General features: G+C 37.4%; 1 protein-coding gene across 1 annotated transcript in view; it reads left to right on the top strand.

Annotated features, from left to right (window-relative positions):
- The window catches only part of GABBR2 (gamma-aminobutyric acid type B receptor subunit 2), an 879,763-nt gene that overhangs the window by 693,379 nt on the left and 166,084 nt on the right, over positions 1 to 20,300 (top strand). Inside the window, exons 9-11 of the mRNA XM_074207949.1 lie at positions 12,471 to 12,551; positions 16,201 to 16,351; positions 18,535 to 18,667. Coding sequence (XP_074064050.1) covers positions 12,471 to 12,551; positions 16,201 to 16,351; positions 18,535 to 18,667 — 365 coding nt within the window. The remainder of the gene's footprint in view (positions 1 to 12,470; positions 12,552 to 16,200; positions 16,352 to 18,534; positions 18,668 to 20,300) is intronic.

The raw sequence follows: 20,300 nt of genomic DNA, 5'->3' as shown, positions 1-20,300 counted from the left end.
TGATAGAGGGCCATGCCTGAAGCTAGAAAAACTCATCCTCATGAGTTCAAATCCAACTTAGATACTTACTAGTTGCATAACCCTTGGCAAGTCACTTAACCCTGTTTGCCTCAGTTTCCTCATCTGTAACATTAGCTGAAGAAGGAAATGACATACCACTCTAGTATCATTAGCAAGAAAACCTCAAATGGGGGTTGCAAAGAGTTGGATACAACTAAAATAACTAAATAAAAGTCCACATATCCAAGCAATTGTGAATCTACTAATTTTTAAACCCTACCCCCCCACCCCTGGTATGCATAACATATGACCTCTCCATTCACATAGCCACAACCTAGTTTAGGTTCTCTTTTTCTTCCTTTTGCCTTGATTGATTATAAAAATCATCTAATTCTTTTCTCCTCTCTCAAAAAACTCCCCTTTCTAGTCCACCCTTGATATAACCACCAAAATGATTTTCCTAAAACACAAATCTAACCATTACTCCTCTATCCAATAAACTCCTCTAGAATCTAAAATCACATATAAATGCCATTGTTGGCATTTTTAAAGACTTTGGCAACTAGGTCCCAACCTACCTTTTCAGGGTCATTGCACATTTCTTCCCTTTACATTGAATGATATCCAGTTTAATTAGCTTTCTCGCTAGTTCTTGCTCATTCTCCTGCCTCTTTGCACTGAGTCCCTCATGTCAAGAATATTCTCAGTCCTCCCCTCTATATCTCAGCTTCCCTCATTTCCTTCAAGGCTTATCTCAAGCACCATATTCTACATGAGTCCTTGCCTGGCTCCTTTAATCTCTTTTAAATTATGTTTGTATGTATATGCATATACCTTCCCCCTAGCTAAATTATAAGGTACTTGAGGACAGAGACTATTGTAACTTCTGAACTGGAATATCCAAAGTAGAGCATAATGCCTGGACCAGAGATGATAATTAATAAATTAATAAATGATCTCAAATGACTGAATGAATGATTGAGATGAGGAAATAAAGACCCAGAGAAGTGATCTGACCTGCCTAAGGTGATCCAGGGTAATAACCAATGTTCTGCAGCAAGTGAGATTTGAGCTGACTTGAAGAAAGCCAGGGGAAACTGGGAGTCAGTGGTGAGAAAGGAGAGAATCCTAAGAATGTAGTGTGACATTAAAATTTAGGTGAATAGGGGAATGGAGAGTCATATTCAAGGGTACAAGGACACCAATGTCATTAGATTATAGAATATGTGGCAGCAAGTAATGTGTAAGAAGAATGGAAAGAGCAAGATTATGAAAATCCTGAAAGCAATATGGAATCCCTGGAGCTATTAGGGGAAGAGGGAAGTATTGACATGGACAGACTTATGCTTTAGGAAAATTATCCTGAAAGCTAAATGGAAAATGGGCTGGAGCAGAGAGAAAACTGAGGCAAGGAGACCAACCAACTCTATGCTCAACAAATATTCACCACTATTGGAGGAGAAACAGCAGAGGAGAAATTTCCATAGATAATGAAGTCATCTAGCTACTTTTGTTAATAGATATTTGTTGATTAGATCAGGTCCCAAAATATTGCACAGCCTATTAAGTGACTTCCATAATGATTCCAAGGAGGCTAGCCTAATTATTTATACAGGAAAACCAAAGTGGATTAAGAATCTATTGTAGGGGCAGCTAGTAGTGGATAAAGCACCCGCCCTGTAGTCAGGAGTACCTGGGTTCAAATCTGGTCTCAGATACTTAATAATTACCTAGCTGTTGTGGCCTTAGGCAAGCCACTTAACCCTGTTTGCCTTGCAAAAAAACCTAAAAAAAAAAAATCTGTTGTATAGGTAGTTGAATGGATGCTCTCTAAAGCTAATCCATAAGTATATTTCTAGCAGAGTACCTGGCAAATATTAGGTGAATAATAAATATTCATTGATTGGTTTATTGGCCAAGCACTATAAATGGAAAATGACCCACTATTAAACAAGAGAATGGACTGGATTGCCTTTGGAAAACCATCTTGGGGCTTTTACCAGCCCTAAGTATCTCCTTGAAAGAAAGACCTATTTTTTTAATACAATATTTTTTCCAATGATAATATATGACTGCAAGTCATCCAACAGTACAGTCTCTGAAGAATCAAAATTGAAGATCACTGAAAGGGCAACAGAGTGGATGAAGCATGGTGGATACAATACTCACCTTCAGGTCTTCATAGATTGTGGTACTTATTCTGTGACTCACAACCATACACCAGCAGCTAAAGAATATTGGAGCTAAAAAAGAAAGTTGAGCCTTTGTTTCAATGAGACACTTAGGGCTGCTAAAAGCACTCAGTAATTTCCCAAAGGCAATCAGCCCACTCTCTTCTGGCTGGCTCATTGTCCATTTTAGTGGCCATCCCAGCTATACATACTTACTGCCTCAGAGGAACAAAATGTCCTAGACTTAAAGTGATTGAAAATACATCGATTTCCTAGGCAAGTGAAGTGTTTTGCCCCACAGTCAAAGGCTACTTAGGGACTGGACTTTTTCAGCTTCCTAAATTTAATCACCTGACATTCTCTTAAGATTATTGTTCTGTTCAACTCCTAGAAATAAAGTATTTGCTGATTGATCCAAATTCTACATTTTGGGGGAAAGAGAGAATTCATTTTTTCAGACAGTTGGTTTGCAGAAAAACAAAAGGCAATAGTAGCCCAGTCCTGAGTTCATGTCCTCAGGCTCTTACTAGCTGTATGACCTTGGCTAAGTCACAAACCCCTCAGTTTCCTTATCTGATAAATAAAAATACTAGATGGGTGATCACTAAGCATTAATATGGAATCTACTACTATACAGTATTTATTTGCATTTTAGCAAATATTGTATCAACATGAAACCTAAGGCTTGGATGTTTGTCACTCAAGAGGCATTGATTCTGAAGCCTTCTCTTAAGAAGACTGCTCTCACAAATGATTTCACTCATCTATTTTATCCCATACAGAAGTCAGTAAGAACAGTTTTAGAACAAGTAGTTGAAGTAAATTGGCAGAGAGAAAGTAGCAAGGGGCAAATTTAAACTATAAAATGAAATTCTTGTTAGACACCTGTTAAGAACTCATTTGCCCAAAGAAAGCAGGGTGTATGGTTCGAAGAATATAATAAGTTCAATTTCCTGACTCATGAAGGAAATGGAGAGGGAAAGGAGGGAGAAGAGAAAAAGGAAAAAGAAAGGGGCAAAGAAGGAAAGAGTAAAAGGAAAAATGAGAGAGAAGAAAGATAAGGAAAGCTTAATATAGGGAGGAGGGAGAAGGGGGAAAAGGAGGAAAGAGTAGATAAAAAGGAATAGAGGCAAAGAAAGAAAAGGAAGAGAGAGGGAGCAAAAAAAAGAAGGATGGCATAGGGGAAAGCAAAAGAAAAGAGAGAAACGGTGGTAAAAAGAAAGGAAAGAAGAGAAAAAGAAAAGGAGAGGAAAGAATAAGGGAGAGTGACAGGAACAAGAGAGGGAGGGGAGAAAGAGGAGAGGAGGGAAAGGGAAGGAGACAGGAAGAAAAGAGAGAAATAAAGGAGACAGAGATAATATAAAAGGACAAGCAAAGAAGGAAAGAGAGGTTTTTTAAAAAAAAGGAAAAAAGAAAGAGAAAGGGTCAAGGGGGCAAATTTAAAATAATAAAAATGGAATTCTTGTTAGACATCTGTTAAGAACTAATTAGCCCAAAGAAAGGAGGGTGTATAGTTCAAAGAATATAATTAAGTACAATTTCCTGACTTGTGAAGGAAAGGGAGAGGGAAAGGAGGGAAAAGAAAGAAAAGGAGAAAAAAAAAGGAGAAAGGAGGAATGGAGAAAGGGAAAATGAGATAAATGAAGGACCAGAAAAGGGAATAAAGAGAAGAGAAGGGAAAAAGGAAGAAAGAGTAGATTTAAAAAGAGGAATAGAGGCAAAGAAAGAAAAAGGAAGAGAGAGGGCTCAAAGGAGGGAAGGATGAGATGAGGAAATCAAAAGAAAATAAGGGGAAGAAAGTGGGAGGAGAAAGGGAAGAAGAAAGAGAAAAGAAAAAGAAAGGGGGAAAAGAGGAGAGAATAAGAGAGTGACAAGAATGAGGGGAGGGGAAAAAGAGGAAAGGAGGGAAGGTGCAAGAGGCAAAAAGAAAATAGGGGAATAAGGGAAACAGAGCATAAAAGGACAAGTAAAAGAGGAGACAAAAAGAGAGAGAAGAGAAAGGAAAAAACTGAAAGAGAGTAGGGAGAGAAGAGATGAAAGGAGAGGGAGAGAGAGAAAAGAGAAAGTACATGAGTAGTATAGAGAGAAGAGGCAGAATTAAAGTTTGAAAAGTGAGAAAGAGGATGGCCAACGAAAAAGAAACAAAAACATGACAGCCTATCAGGGACATCAGGTCAGGGGAGGCAGAGGAGGCATCCTCCCCTGACATCACAAAAAGTACAAAAATAATGATAAAAAATAAATATTAATACTTGCTCACTGATTTGAGTCATACGTGTAATTTCTATATGAATCCCATGATTTTCATAGACAAAAAACAGATCAATTTCATATTTTAATCTCAAATACGAGGAAAGACTTGAGATAAGGCAATACTGAGATATGGCTTATCTCAGAATGTGCAATCCCTCACAAAATGAGTTGAATGTGTACAATAAGCATGTGCTGTTGCTATTTCTCTGAATATTGCTGGCATGTTTTTATTTTTTTATATATATATATATATATATATGCTCATTTTACACAGTCTAGATGATGCATTTCACATAAGTATATAAGATATTTAATACTGTTGCTCTTTATTTTAACCACCCAAAAAACTATTAGTGAGTCAATCTACCCCATGGGGTGGGGGGGGATGATGACTGAGCTACCTCTTTAAGGCTCATATAGTGCATAGTGCAAATCCTGACTCTAAAACTGTTCATGCCTCCTCAGTCATGGATCCTACCATGCATCACCGCATCCTATCCCCTCTTCCTTTCATTTTTGTGCATCTTTCCCCATGGAAAATTTCCTATTAGTCTCCAGTCATCTCTATTCCAAAAGATTTTATTGCTACTTCACTTCCCTGCTGGAAACACTGAGTGAGGAAGGGGAAGAGAAGAGAACCTAGTAAATTCCCCCTTCCCCAAATCCATTGCCTTTGACTTGAGACAGTAGAAAGATCATTAAGTATGGACTCAAAGACTCAGGTTTGAGTCTCAGCTCTGACATTTAATAGCTATGGGGCCACAGACAACCTCTCAACACTTTATAATTTATAGAATTTCTATTTATAGAATGCTGATAATAATGCTCCTACTACTTCACAAGGTTGTTGTATGGAATGTACTTTATGAAACATAAAATATTACATGAAGGTGAATTGTTTTTGTTATTGCTTCCACTACTTTCACCAAGCTTTGCTTTATACATTAAGGTCAAATATTCCTTTGAGAATATTATGATTTCCTCCCACTTTAATAAGTCCAAACAGCCTCAACAATTTAGACAATGGAAAGAAAGGAGATGTGAATGAGGGTGAAACACAGTCAAAATCACTTTATGAAATTTATTTTTCTTTTGACTCTATGTCCAGTACTTTTCCCTCTCTTATGCTATTTGGGGTTTGGGCACTAATGGTTCTGTTTCACATGGTCAGTTATAACAATGCCCTTGAACCTTCTTCTCTCCTCTCTGAAGTGTCTGAGGTAACCTCACTTGAGGAGTTTGTACAAAAAGAATTAGAAGAATGAAAAGGAGAATGATTAGGAGAATTAGTACCATCAATATAAATAGGTTAGAAGAGGGAGCCACTCTGGGAAGGAAAATGATGAGTTCAGTTTTGGACATACTGAGTTTGAGATGCTTGTGGGAAATAAGTCAGCTTGGAATGCAGGACTAGAACTAGAATTGAGGATTACTTTAGAGTCATCCAGAATGTCAATTTGATATAGAAGATTCATGCAGGAACTGGCTCATTAACTTTTACTGCTTAGATCAATAAGCATTTATTAAACACCACTATGTATTTATTAGACATCATTATATTCCAGGCACCATTTTAGGCATTTGGAGACAAGAGTCTTTAGGGTGCATCATTAGGCAGTTGACAGTGCCCAGGATTAGGGAGAACCTGGTATTAACATTGCAGTTAATAAATCCATTTGGTCCACCAGCTTATCAGGGTTTTAGTTCTACTCTTTGCTCATTCATAAATGGCCATGCCCTACAGGCCAGGGTAGGGATCTGCAAGGGACAAGATCCACTACCATTTTGAAAGGAACAGTAAGCCCAAGGGTTAGAGGTGATCAGGAACTATTAGTTCTGTCCCTGAGGGGTGGGGATGGAACTACAGGGAAGAGAATATTGACAGAAAAGTTGAAAGACTCCCATCAATGCCAGGTTAAGTGACTTGCCCAGGGTTGCAAGGATAGTAAATATCTGAGGCCAGATCTGAACTCAGGTCTTCCTGATTCCAGTGTTCCATCCACTAAACCACCTATCTGCCCCTTACATATGATTTATTCAATATTCAATATTTATTCTATGTAGTTTGACAATCCAGAAAGTGTGGGGATGATGCCATGCCATGATCAGAGAGGCATAATAGAAATCTGAGATGGGATGTGTCACCCAGTGAACTGGTAGGATACTAGCTAGCAGCATTCCACTTCTGACTTCTGGTTATTCTGGGCTATTCTGCATATTTCATGTGATTTTGCCCTAACACAAAATAAATAAATAAAGGCTTCCTACATAGAGCAGTAGGAGTTCAACCTTTCCTTTCACATTAGCCCTTTAAAAGTCCAATGTGAGAATTCTATAGCACAGTGATTACCACTGGGTTTTGCTAATGTGACATTTTGAGAAATGGGCTTGACAGCACAGCATAACAGCAGGCCAGCATCCTATAGCATTCACCAAAAGGCATGGAATCTCTCTTTGAGAAGGAAGTTGTTGACGGATGTTTCACTTTCCTCTTAAAAGTCAAAGGAACAAAGAATCAAAAGTACGAATTACTAGATTCTGTTTCACAAATTTTTTGAATCTTTGTTAGAGAACTCATAAGATCTCCTGAATTTTAGGCAAAGTCAATGGATTTAAATTAGCCTGAAAGACCTTTTGTACTTTAATTTTAAATCATCTCATTCTACTCTCCTCTTCAGACTAAACTGGACCAAAGAGTCTTTTTTAAGGGGTTTTTTCCTTTACAAGGCAATGGGGTTAAGTGGTTTGCCCAAGGCTACACAGCTAGGTAATCATTAAGTGTCTGAGGTCGGATTTGAACTCAGGTACTCCTGACTCCAGGGCCAGTGCTGTATGCACTGTGCCACCTAGCTGCCCCGACCAAAGACTCTTTACAGGAATCTTTACTTCTCTTTGCCTTAGGTCTTTCCCCATGCTTAGAATGCTCTCCCTCTCTCATGCTCCTCCTCATTATTTTTCTCATTCTTCCTCTTCATCTTCCTTTCTGCCAATTGAAATCCAACCCATCCAATTCCCTTCTGACTGAAAAAAGGCAATCGATCACAGGTTCCACACCACTGATATAGATACAAGGCTATAATATCATTACCTGCCACTTCTGGCTATCATATGTGAAGAAAAAAGCAAGTGGAACTGAGAACAGGGAATTTGGAAATGGAAAGTAAATTCTCCACCTGATTACCTGGGAAAGAAAAAGGAATAAACTTCTATCTTACTAAAGGTGTTAAAGCTGTTGTCTGCAGAAAAAGAGACACCTTTGCTCTGAAATACCAAGAGAAGTCCCCAAGTTATGCATAAATTCTGGAAAAGTTTGGATTCTAAATTGAAATAAGTAGAATAAGTTTAATTTAATTCAGTTCAACCAACATTTATTAAATGCTTATTGTGTAGAGAGCTCTTTGCTAGGTGCTAAGTGAAACACAAAATTTGAATAAGATATAGTCCCTGAACTCATAGACCTTTACAACATAAAAGGGGAATAAGACACACAAGTAATAGTCATTATGGTCTTCTCAGGGAGTGGAGTAGGAGGAAGGGAAAGAATTTGGAACTCAAAATTTTTTAAATTGAATGTTAAAAATTTTTGCTTACAAGCAATTGAGAAAAAAATAAAATTCAAAAAAAAAGAAATTCAAAACAAAAAAGAATTGGTTATTGTATATATCAGTATTTCAATGGATGCATAATTTCCTTAATGTACTTATATCTGTTGATGGCTCAAATCATATCTCTCCCACTCCTCATTCTATGTGTTTTTAAGTGAGTCAATAATTTATTAATCATCTACTGTTAACCTATCATGAGCAGCTGGAAAGTATGATGGAGCATCAGTCCTTGAGTCAGGAAGGCTCTTCCTAAGTTTAAATCCAGCCTCAGACACTGAGTGACCTTGGGCAAGTCACTTAATACTATTGGCCTCAGTTTCCTCCTCTGCAAAATAAGTTGTAGAAAGAAATGGCAAAACTCTAGCATCTTTGCCAAGAAAACCCAAAAATGGGGTTACACAGTGTTGAACATGACTGAAAATGACCAACAACAATTGTCTAAAGAGGACTCATCTTTCCACAGAGAGGTGATGTATTCAAGGTACAAAAAGAGACCTTCATTTTTAGACACCACATTGTAGATTTGCTTGGTTCTGCTTACTTATTACAAAGGGGGAATGGGTTCTCTGTTTTTTAATTGGAGAACTCAAAAAGGAGTAAAATGGAATAGCAATAGTATTAGTCCCCCAAAACAGAAGGTCATTTGAACACCTTTTTTAATGTGCAGAAGAAAACAGAAGGAAGAAGAGAAAAAACAGACAAGCAATAAAGCTTTAAAAAGTAAGAAGCTGAATTTATTATATACTTTTTAAAGCAAGAAATATGAAATAAATTCATAATTTCCTATACAATCTCCCTTTTTGTTCTGCTATATATATGGAAATGATCCTTTTTTGATGCTTAATGTCAGAATTTAAAAATTAAAAATATTTCAAAGTACCCACTATGTACTAAGTATTGTGCTATGTGGGGCTACAAGGATAAAGAACAACAATCTCTATTCACAAGGAATGTATATTCAAATGAGGAAAGCATAAGGATATAGATAATAAATATAATGAGAATCCATCCAAATAAATACAAAATAGTTAAATATGAGACAATTTGGGAGAGGAGGCAGTAGAAAGGGAGGGATTGGGAAAGACTTCATGTAGATTCTAGAAGATGGTGCTGGTGAAAGAAGAGAAGGATTCTATGAAAACAAGAGGAAGAAGAAACAAATTCCAAACATAGGAGGATGACTAGCACAAAACCATGGAGATAGAGGATGTAATGTCATCTGTGAAGAATTCTTGGGTTCATTATAGAATGTGAGTGAGGAAATAATGTCCAATGAAGCTGGAAAGAAAGGCAGGTTGTGAGGAGGTTGGTTTTTTTTAAGTTAAATGGGAGTTTACATTTTATCCTAAAGACAGTAGGGAGCCAGTGGAATTGTTTAAGAGTCAGATCTTATCTAGGCTTATCATGGATGTAAATTTAAGGTCTATATCAGATTGCCTTCTGTTGGGGGGGGAGGGAGGGAGAGAGAAAATTGTAAACCTCAAAACCTTGCAAAAAAAAGATTGGGAGAAACTACCATGGTATGTAATCAGAAAACAAATAAAATATTTATACAATAAAAAAAAAGAGCCAGATCTTAGATTAAGGAAAATCACTTAGGCAGGAATGGGCAGGATAGATCTGAATCTCTTACTCCATAGAGGGACCACTCTGTAGCAGAGCTCTTCCTCCAGGTCTTTTACCAGAATAGCACTGAGTTCATCCTTCTGTAACCACCTTGTACTCACTACAAAACAAACTCACTTCCTTTTCTGATCATGTATATCTTAGATGTTACTTTTTCTTCCACTTGTTGAATGCAAATCATCACTGGAAATGCATTGCAGCCTTCCACCCACCATACATCTCTCCATTGTTGATGAAAGTTGGATTCTTCAGAAATTACAGTAATAATATTGATTAAAATATTAAGAAGAGCTAGACTATATATATTAGAAAGCATCTAGTCCACCCACCTTGTTTTACAAGTGAAGAAACTGAAGCCCAGATATTGTTTTGTTTTTGTTTTTTTAGGTTTTTGCAAGGCAGATGGGGTTAAGTGGCTTGCCCAAGGCCACACAGCTAGATAATTATTAAGTGTCTGAGACCGGATTTGAACCCAGGTACTCCTGACTCCAAGGCTGATGCTTTATCTACTATGCCACCTAGCTGCCCCTGAAGCCCAGATATTAAAGCCAGAAATTACAAACAAGAATTTTATAAAATTGTATATATACAGTCACAATAACATTTTGCTATGATTAACAATGGTTGACTTAGCCCTTCTCAATAATACAATATGAGACAGTTCCCAAAGACTCAAGATGGAAAATACTATCTACACCCACAGAAAGAACTGATAAGAGTCTGAATACAGATTGAAGCATACTTTCCCCCCCTTTCATGATTTTTTCCTTTTGTTTCATTTCTTTTATAACATGACTAATTTAGAAATATGTTTTATATGATTTCACATGTATAACCTATCTCAGATTGCTTGCTATCTTGGGAAAGGTGAAAGGAAGGAGGGAGAAAAATTTGGAACTCAAAATCTTTCAAAAAGTGAATGTTAAGAATTGTCTTCGGGCAGCTAGGTGGCGCAGTGGATAGAGCACTGGCCTTGGAGTCAGGAGTACCTGGGTTCAAATCTGGTCTCAGACACTTAATAATTACCTAGCTGTGTGGCCTTGGGCAAGCCACTTAACCCCATTTGCCTTGCAAAAAAAAAAAAAAAACTAAAAAAAAAAGAATTGTCTTTGCATGTAACTAGAAAAAAAATATAAAAATACTATTAGATTTTTTTAAAGAACGTTGTAAAGCCAAAAAACTTTAAAAGACTTAGTAACTAATCATTGCAGTGACTAGTAATGATTTCAGAGGACTCATGAAGAAACATGCTACCCACATCTGAGAAAGACATTATGGACTCAGAGTAGAGGATGAAACAATTCTTTTTTGACATGGCCAATATGAGAATTTGTTTTGCTTGACTATGTATATAGGCACAGTGGATAGAGCACTGGCCCTGGAGTCAGGAGGACCTGAGTTCAAATGTGACCTCAGACACTTAATAATTGCCTAGCTGTTTGACCTTGGGCAAGTCACTTAATCCCATTGCCTTAAATAAATAAAAAAATTTTAAAGAGATTAAAGTATTACATAATTCATATCTCTAAAATATCACTGGAAAATGTTGATATAAAAAGATGAGTTTTTTTGTTTGTTTCAGCAGGTTGTGTAGAATAGTTGAAAACACCATGCAATTTGCCAAATGCAGCATCCTATTTAATTCTGGGGCTAGCTTACAGTGTCCTTCTAAGATTTATGCACTGATGGACCAATATGATAGAATGTCCATACAATTGAATATCAAAGTCAGCATTTTTAATAATAATTCACATTTCTTTAGTGCTTCAGGGTTTTATAAACACTTTCCCCATGAAGTGGGTAATGCAAGTGTTGCTATTAGCAAGTTACAAAAGTGAAAAATTAAGGATGAGAGAGGCTGTGATTTGCCTATGGCCATACAGCAAATAAGCATGAGAACTATGTCCCAGGTCTCCTGACTCTAAGTCTAAAATATTTAATATGTGAATTAAATAATACAAAATGCTGTGTGAAGTTTCAAGGAAAATGTAGTCACTGGTGGAGGAAATCAAGGACAAGTTGCTAAAGGACATGGTCTTTAAGGTGAGCCTTAAAGGAAGGTAGGAAGTCAGCAAGGGAAGAGGGAGGATATTTCAAGCCTGAAACCTGAGATGAGCAAAGGTACTTTCTTACCTTGAAAAGGCAAGGTGTTTTAATGGAAAGAGCATTGGGTTTGGAGTTAGATACATAGGTTTGATTCCCAACTATGCTATTGGTACCTGTATAATTTGGCACAACTCATTCCATCTCTGGACCTCAGTTTCTTTGCCTATAAAATGAGGAGTAAAGACTAGATAAGTCCATTCTATCTACAAATCTTTTGAGCCTGTGAAAGATGCAGAGGCAAAAAAAAAAAGCACCTCTGTGTGTGTGTGTGTGTGTGTGTGTGTGTGTGTGTGTGTGTGTAAACAAAGTTACCAGTGACCAACTAGCTCACTCTATGTATAAGTTTGACCTATTACAAAAAGATATGAAAAACCAGGAAATGAGAGAAAAGGGATAGAAAATGGGCTTCACATTTGAGAAAGAACTTTAAAGCAGAGGACAAATATCTTAGATGAATTGGAAAACACCAGTGGTCTCTGAGAAGTAGAGTGACTTGGTCAACATGACAAATGAAAATGGCAGCATACATAGACAGTGGAGATTGAATGGAAAGGATTATAGTCAAGGAAGAGGAACTAGGAAAGAAAGAGGATAGAACAGGAGTCTTGCCTCTAATCTGGAGCAGTTGGGAAAAGAATAAATGGAATTTACATCTCAGCAAGTAAATACAAAAAGGACTTGATCTAATCTTCCCTTATTTTTTCTACAGATAGTAGTGAAGTGAAGGTGGGTGAATACAATGCTGTGGCAGACACGCTGGAAATCATCAATGACACCATCAGATTTCAAGGTAGTATGGATTACTTGAAATTCAATCAGAGTGGTATGATATTGTATAAATATTCCCAGTAACTCAGGGGCACATGTTACAGAATAATAATAGCCATCATTTCTATAGTGCCTTCTATGTGCTAGACATCAAACTAAGCACTTTCTAATTGTATCTCATTGTGAGACAACAAGACAGATTAAAAAATCTGGCTATAGAATCAGGAATTACTAGATTCAAGTCCTACTTCTGAGTTTGTCCATGGCCTACTCAATTAATCCCTCTGATCCCTGGCATCTCTATAATTATAAGTTTCAAGTAGCAGTGCTCATATGCATTCATGGAGGGAGTTTCTAACCCATGAGTTCCTTACACTATGCAATCACAAATTCAGATCAAAAGAGCAAAATATAATTATACAAATTATACAAACTGTTAGAATCCCTTCACTCAATCAAAAATCAGATTTGAGGAAGACACTATAAGGTTTCAAGATAGAACAGGGTCCTTTAAAATCAAGTGGAGAGGAATAGAATGACATTTTGTAATTATTTCTAGTTACCCAAGATCTCTTAGGAAGGGAAGGGAAAAGAGAATAAGGGTTTTTATTGGGTCTATTATTTGCTAAACATTATGCTAAGTCCTTTGCAAGTATTATTTCATTTGATCATCACAACAACCCTGAGGGATAGGTACTGTGATGATCCCTATTTGACAAATAAGGAAACTGAGGCAGACAGAGGTTAAGTGACTTGCCCTGGGATGCAAACTAGTAAGTGTCTAAGACTGGATCTGAATTCAGTGCACCACCAGTCATAGTATGCCACTTGACAAAGTACTTTGGGTTTCCATGGAGTATAAAAATCTCCCTTATGTTCTTCACATGGAGAGATATATATCAGCCCTTTTGGAAGCAAGACCTGGATCAAAGCAAGGAGACAGTCTGCTGAACAGAGTCAGCAATCTGGAGACCCCTGTTCTGATAGCGGGGGGGCTGGACAGCATTGAAGTCAGTGAGCATACAAGTTCCCTGAGTCTTTCCTCAAGCTAAGATCTGGCTGGAGGTGGCTCATTTGGGGACCACAGAGAAGAGAGAAATGAATCACAATTGTTCATGCTCCATTTAGAAGGTTTACAAGACAGAAGGGCAAAAATTCCAATTTCAACATTCTCCAAAATGCAGTTTCCCCAACCCAGCATCTGAGAGCCATTTCCCCAAATGATTTTTGTGTGTATAAATTATTGCAATTACACTAATTTTAGCTACCTGTTATTTAACCTATTTTTGGCATTATTTACTATATTAACTTCTTATTTAATCTGTTATTTTGACATATTACTTAGTTTCATTCATAGGATTTAGTCTTTACTAAGAGAAACATGCAAAGGAAAGCCCCTGCTGTCATAACCAGGGTCAGCCATTGCAAAGATTGTGTTCCCACCATGTGAAAAGTATATCTCTTATGTATTATAGCATACCATGGGATTTTAACTTTCACTCTAACATATAGCTTGAAGAATGGACCTTTTCTAGCATAAAAAATGTCCATTTCATTAAAAAGTCATATTTCAAAGTCTCTCACCCCATGTGGTGTCCTAGGAAGCTGCCTCCATTTCCCACCATGCACACAAAAAGAACAGCCCTCCTCCAATTACCATCAATACAAACACACATCCCTTGCGGTATTTTGACCATATGTCCTTTCTACCTACACTGTTCTGAACATCACGGTTCTTTTCCAACCTTTGTACCACTGGCAAGCCTTTAAACAACATTAAAATTTCAGAACAAGTCAATGACCAGTCTAGGACTTCAGTAATTCCCCATTCAGAACCTAAAGTATGCAATTCACTCTTCAACTCCTAAGAACTCTAGGGATATATTTACACATGGAAAAAACCCAGAGTATGGAACACACACAACCCCAGGGATTGTTCACAATCTGCATTTATTGAATTTCAATTTAAAATTGTTCCACATTCTATAAAGGCAAAGCAGAACCCTCTGGAGAGCAATCTCTTTGATTTTTTTAATATAAAAGTGACTGAGCTTAGGGGAAGAAAGACCTAAAAGAATTCATTCCGGAGAATGTTTCTTTTTTTTTAATTTTATAAGACTACCAGTAGTTTCTTTTTATAACCCTTCATTAAAGCAATTACTTCAGGCGGTGAAGGGATATATGTAAGAGATGTCTTCCTAAAGTTCTTATTTTCATTGAGGAATACATCCCATCCCATTTAGTCTGGCCCTATACTATCATGGTAGTCTCTGATGATCTACTGGGAACCCATGCATACCTGTTCTCTCTCCCTCCTAATTCCTCTTCTGAAAGGCAACCTTCTCCCAGATCACTGACCACAGACTTTCCTTCACCCAGCTTCTGAAATTCTAGCTTTAGGTTGTGGATAGATTACAGAACAATTCTAAATCAAATTAAATCAAAATCTGAATCTAAATCAAATCAGAGAATAATTCAGACAATCAAAACTGTCCAATAACTGCTGCTCTAGTCCTTAAACTATACCCAACCTACAACTGGCAATGACCTAGAATGCAATGGGTGAACTTGGACTTTCTAAGGATGGTAAGAGAGTCTTAAGGTAATGTTCATGGAAGGAAAAGACTAGTCTGACTGGAAGTGATCTAGAAGTGATCAGTCACATGTCATTGGGTTTACTGGGCTGTGATGACTGGAGGAGAGAGTGAAACTGAGGACTGCACAGTCCTGCCTCATTTAAATCCAATTTGCATTCAAGTCAAGACATCACTTAATGATGTCTCTGAACCTTTTCCAAAACAAAGAACAAACAGCATTTCCCACTACCACCATCTCCCCTGAGTTCTAACCCTTTGGTTTTGGTTTATTCTTTGTTGTCAGGACCTGTAGGTAAGGAAATTTCCACCAATGCAGAGTAGCATCTTCTCTGCATTGTGTAGGTTCAAGAGTTGTCTGGAGTACTGGGTCACTGATTTGGTCCTGGATCAGAGGGAGATTTAACTCTAAGGCCAACTCCTAATCCTCTTAGTCATATAATTTAATGACTTACAACTTACACGATTTACAGCTATCATACCAATCATAAAGGAGAGGGTGGAGGAGCATTATTAATACTTAAGAATCTCTTTAAAAGTTAGTTGTGAATCTTTTTTTTTAAACTGAGGGAGGGGAAAGAGAGAGAGAGAGACAGACAGACAGACAGACAGAGAGACAGAGAGAGAGAGAGAGAGAGAGGAAGAAGGAAGGAAGGAAGGAAGGAAGAGGGAACCAAGGAAGGAAGGAAAGAAGAAAGGAAGGAAGGAAGGAAGGGAGGGAAGGAGGGAGGAAGGAAGGAAGGGAGAGAGAGAGAGAGACCTAGGTTTGGTCTGGCTGGGATGGAATTCTCAGTATTCAAAGCCACAGTTGTTTTTTTGCCCATTTTTTTTAGGTTTTTGCAAGGCAAATGGGGTTAAGTGGCTTGCCCAAGGCCACACAGCTAGGTAATTATTAAGTGTCTGAGATCGGATTTGAACCCAGGTACTCCTGACTCCAGGGCCAGTGCTTAAATATCCACTTCGCCACCTAGCCGCCCCATGTTTTGCCCATTTTCAACACAATGACAATAATAAATAACTCTCAGAGGAAATCAATGTGTGTTTCACTTAAGCTGATTTTTCTCATTGACCTTTCAGGTTCAGAGCCTCCAAAAGACAAAACAATCATCCAAGAACAGCTGCGGGAGATCTCCCTTCCTCTTTACAGCATTCTCTCTGCCCTCACAATCCTAGGGATGATCATGGCCAGCGCCTTCCTCTTCTTTAACATCAAAAACAGAAACCAGAAGTAAGCTATACATTTTCATCCTGCTCCTAAGGTTCCCTAAGTTGATGTGCTGCCATTATGAAGCCTAGAACTGACCACAGTGAACTATCAAGCTATCCACATGTAAAATAATAATACTTGCCCAAACTACCTTTGAGGGTAGTTGTGAACAGAGTGCTATAGAAATAGAAATATAAAAGATTACATTCATTAACAATATTATTATAGACTCTCTGCATGTTATACCCAGAAGATTCAATAGGGGTAGTAGAGGAGTAGGGGGTATACACAGCAGAGAAAGAATTCAGATATCTCCTATTGTGAGAGCTAAAAGAGGTCTTAGAGATCAGCTACCCCAATTTCCCTCATTTGATAGATGAAGATACTGAATTTCGGGGATAAGGGACTTGCCCAAAGTCACACAGCAATTTGGTAAAGGTTAATACTAGATTACAGGATACTAGTTTCAAGACCAGGGCTCTCTCCATTCTACCACACTGCCTTTCAAATCACTCACAGAGAAACTCGCCCACTAGGGAAATCTGGCTAGTGCTAGATGACAAACAAGGCCACATTTTAGGCTACAGATTTTTTTTAAATATAGTTCTTTAGTTTCCATGGAGAGTCTCTAAATCCAGTTTCCCTTCATGTTGGAATTGGGAAGTGGGTTGGGGAGGGTGGGTTGAGAGAGAAGAAAGGAGATAGGAAAGATAAGATCAGTCTCTCTGCTATTCAAGGCCAGTTTTAGATTATACAGATATTAGAATCATTTGTCATTCTTTAAATACATGTTGAAGCCCTGAAGGACATGGCCTAGAACCCAATGGGAAGGCAGGACTTATAATACACCATATGATCAAGAATCAAGCAGGGGCAGCCACTGTGTCCCCCACAGTGAAGCATCTTCTCTGAGGCTACCAAACTGTTGGAACCTAGAAGATGAGTCATTGCTTGATCCAGGAATAACCCTAACTCCAAGAGAGAATCTAGGGCAATGGCAATGAATTTTCCCTTTTTTCCTATGTAGAAAGAGAAATTTGATTTGATATTTTAGCAATTTGTTTATTCTTTGCTAACAAAAAGAAGTTCTCTTGAATCCTAGAATGTCAACTTTAGAAGGACTCAATAGAGGTTACATGATCCAAAGAATCCCCATCTCACTTCAACCCTAAGCAAATGGTTATCTGGATTTTGCTTGAATACCTCCAGTGACAGACATCTCTCAAACTACTAAGGCATACCATTTCAATTTTGGACAGTGTTCTCAACTAAGATGTTTGGACAAGTCATTGTTGTCAGCAAATTTAATAGTAAATATACCGGACTAGAAATTGACAGACCTAAGTTTCAGCCCCAGGCCTGCAAAATTCACTTATTCTCATAAATCGTCAGTTTTTAAAAGAGAATGACACTGCTTTTCCTAATTATATAACAGGGTTGTTATGAGGAAAGCACTTTAGAAACTACAAAACAACAATAAAATATACCATTATTTTTGTTGCTAGTTGCCTTTAACTAAAGATTAAATGTCCATAATTTCTTCTGAAAAGCCAGGACAAATCAGAGCTATGTGGCTCCATCAGGAAACCTTGAGTTCAAATCTAGCCTCAGATACAAGCTATGTAATCCTGACAAATCATTTAACCTTTTTGACTCAGTTTCCTCAACTGTAAAATATATTGGAGAAGGAAATGGCAAACCACTCCAGTATCTTTTGCCAATAAACCCCAAAATGGGATCACAAAGAGTCAGACATGACTAAAAGCAACTGAACAAGAGGAAAATCAGTATTCTTATTTTCAATTTGCTGCTATCCGTTGAGTTTTTGTTTAACTGTTTGGACTAAATGTCTAAGAAGGAACAGAAAACAATCATCACTATGGTTCTAAATTCACTTTCCTAGATAAGTCTTTCCAAATCTTCCTTTAAATAAAGATATGTCTGTCCTTTCCCACTTACTGGATCTCCTACTCCTATAGCTCTTGTCTATATGCTCTATTGAAGTTTTGCATTATTACTGAACTGATTTCAAATATACACTTTATATATTTTATCTTCCCAACTAAGAAACTACATCTTATCTTTTTTTACCCTTAGCACCTAACACAATACAATACATGACAGGCATTCAGCAAATGTGTATTGAGTGAATGAATGAATGAATGAATGGTTCTATTAAATGTACTCTCTCTTTCTTTTGGTAGGCTAATAAAGATGTCCAGTCCTTACATGAACAACCTCATTATACTTGGGGGAATGCTATCCTATGCATCAATTTTTCTCTTTGGCCTTGATGGATCCTTTGTCTCTGAAAAAACATTTGAAACACTTTGCACTGTAAGTAGCTCAAAATACTCTACCTGGAAATGAATTATACAATATAAAGTTTTTCAAGGTGAAAATACAATATAATGTACCTCTTATCCAGCAGTCAATTTTTGGAGATCCAAGTCATTCAGAACAGTTATAAATCCAGAAGTGAAAAAATTTCTGGGCAAAGAGAAAAAGTGTTGTTACAAAGCCCAAGCACCCAGTCTATTGACCTCCTATATATTAAATTAAGCTGTTGGTTTAAATAAGCTTCAACTAGTAGCTGGTCCATTGAAAAGCAGCAGCAGATATTGAGGATTCAGGAAAAAGACACATTAATTGCAAAAGCCATGGAGTAGCCTGGCAGAAATACTGTCAGGGTACACAGAACTATACATATACACCTCAAGATCCTGTGAGTCATCCCAGGACACAATAGAGAACAGTATTTTGTGTTAAATAATAGTGACTGAGTCTTAAAGCAGAGATTTATTTGGAATGAATGATAAGTAGCTATTGGCAGTGTGATCAAACCTATGGACCTCTACTCTGAATATTTTTAAATGTACAAAATAAAATTCTAAGGATTATAAAGAAAATCAACTAAACTGAGTAATTGTCAGAAATATTTTTTTAAATTTCAAAATTGTTTCCAAAATATGATTGAAAATTTAAGTATCAGCACTTATGGAATAAGCTTCAGTTATATGAAAATTTTAGTCTCTCATTCAAGAAGTAGCTGGGAGGTGCAGTGAATGGCATGTTGGGCCTAGAGTTAGAAAAACTTGTCTTGTAAGTTTAAATCTGGTCTTAGATATTACTAGCTATATGACTCTGGGAAAGTCACTTAATCCTATTTGTCTCAGTTTCCTCATCTTTAAAATGAGCTAGAGAAGGAAATGGCAAATCACTCCAGCATTTTTACCAAAAAAAAAAAATGGGGTACAAAGAATCGGACATCACTGAACAACAACAATCGTTTGTTCCCTGAAAAGTCTGGATAAGTGAAATGTTATCATTTCATAAGAAATCAAGTCTTGGGGTGTCTAGGTGGTACAGTGGATAGAGCACCAACCCTGGAGTCAGAAGGACCTGAGTTCAAATATGACCTCAGACACTTAATAATTACCTAGCTGTGTGGCCTTGGGCAAGTCACTTAACCCCACTGCCTTGCAAAAAAAAAAAGAGTGGGGAAAAAAAAAGAGAAAGAAATCAAGTCTTATAAGTACTAGTGGTATATTCTGGAATCTCCATTCCCAACCAGTTGATTAGTTTTCTTTTAAAGTTTGCCTCATTTCCCTCTATTTTCCTCTCTTCATCAAGCTGAAGGTTTTCTTGATCTCTCCATTTTCCAAAACTAGTGAAAGACTCAGTAAGAGCTTTCTGGGAGTGGAAGAGATGGAAGAGGGTGGGAATTGAACATTTGTTCAAAGCCAATAGTTATTTCCTTAAGAAACTGACAATTTAGCCCCTTCTTTTAGGCAGAATTGCCTTTAAGTTTTCCTTCCCCAAGACCTCTATTTGCTCCCTTGATGAAAGGCAGGGAAATGTAAAGATATCATTTAGAGGGAAAGTATAAGGGTTAAAGAGAAGAATACAAAGTCTCCAGTCCACTACCCAACATTTTCAGAAATGCCTCCCACAGCCCTAGCTCTCTTGC

This window comes from Macrotis lagotis, chromosome X (genome assembly GCF_037893015.1).
Source record: "Macrotis lagotis isolate mMagLag1 chromosome X, bilby.v1.9.chrom.fasta, whole genome shotgun sequence".
NCBI lineage: Eukaryota > Metazoa > Chordata > Mammalia > Peramelemorphia > Peramelidae > Macrotis > Macrotis lagotis.
Note: the sequence above shows the minus strand (reverse complement) of the source record. Positions and strands in the feature narration are given on the sequence as shown.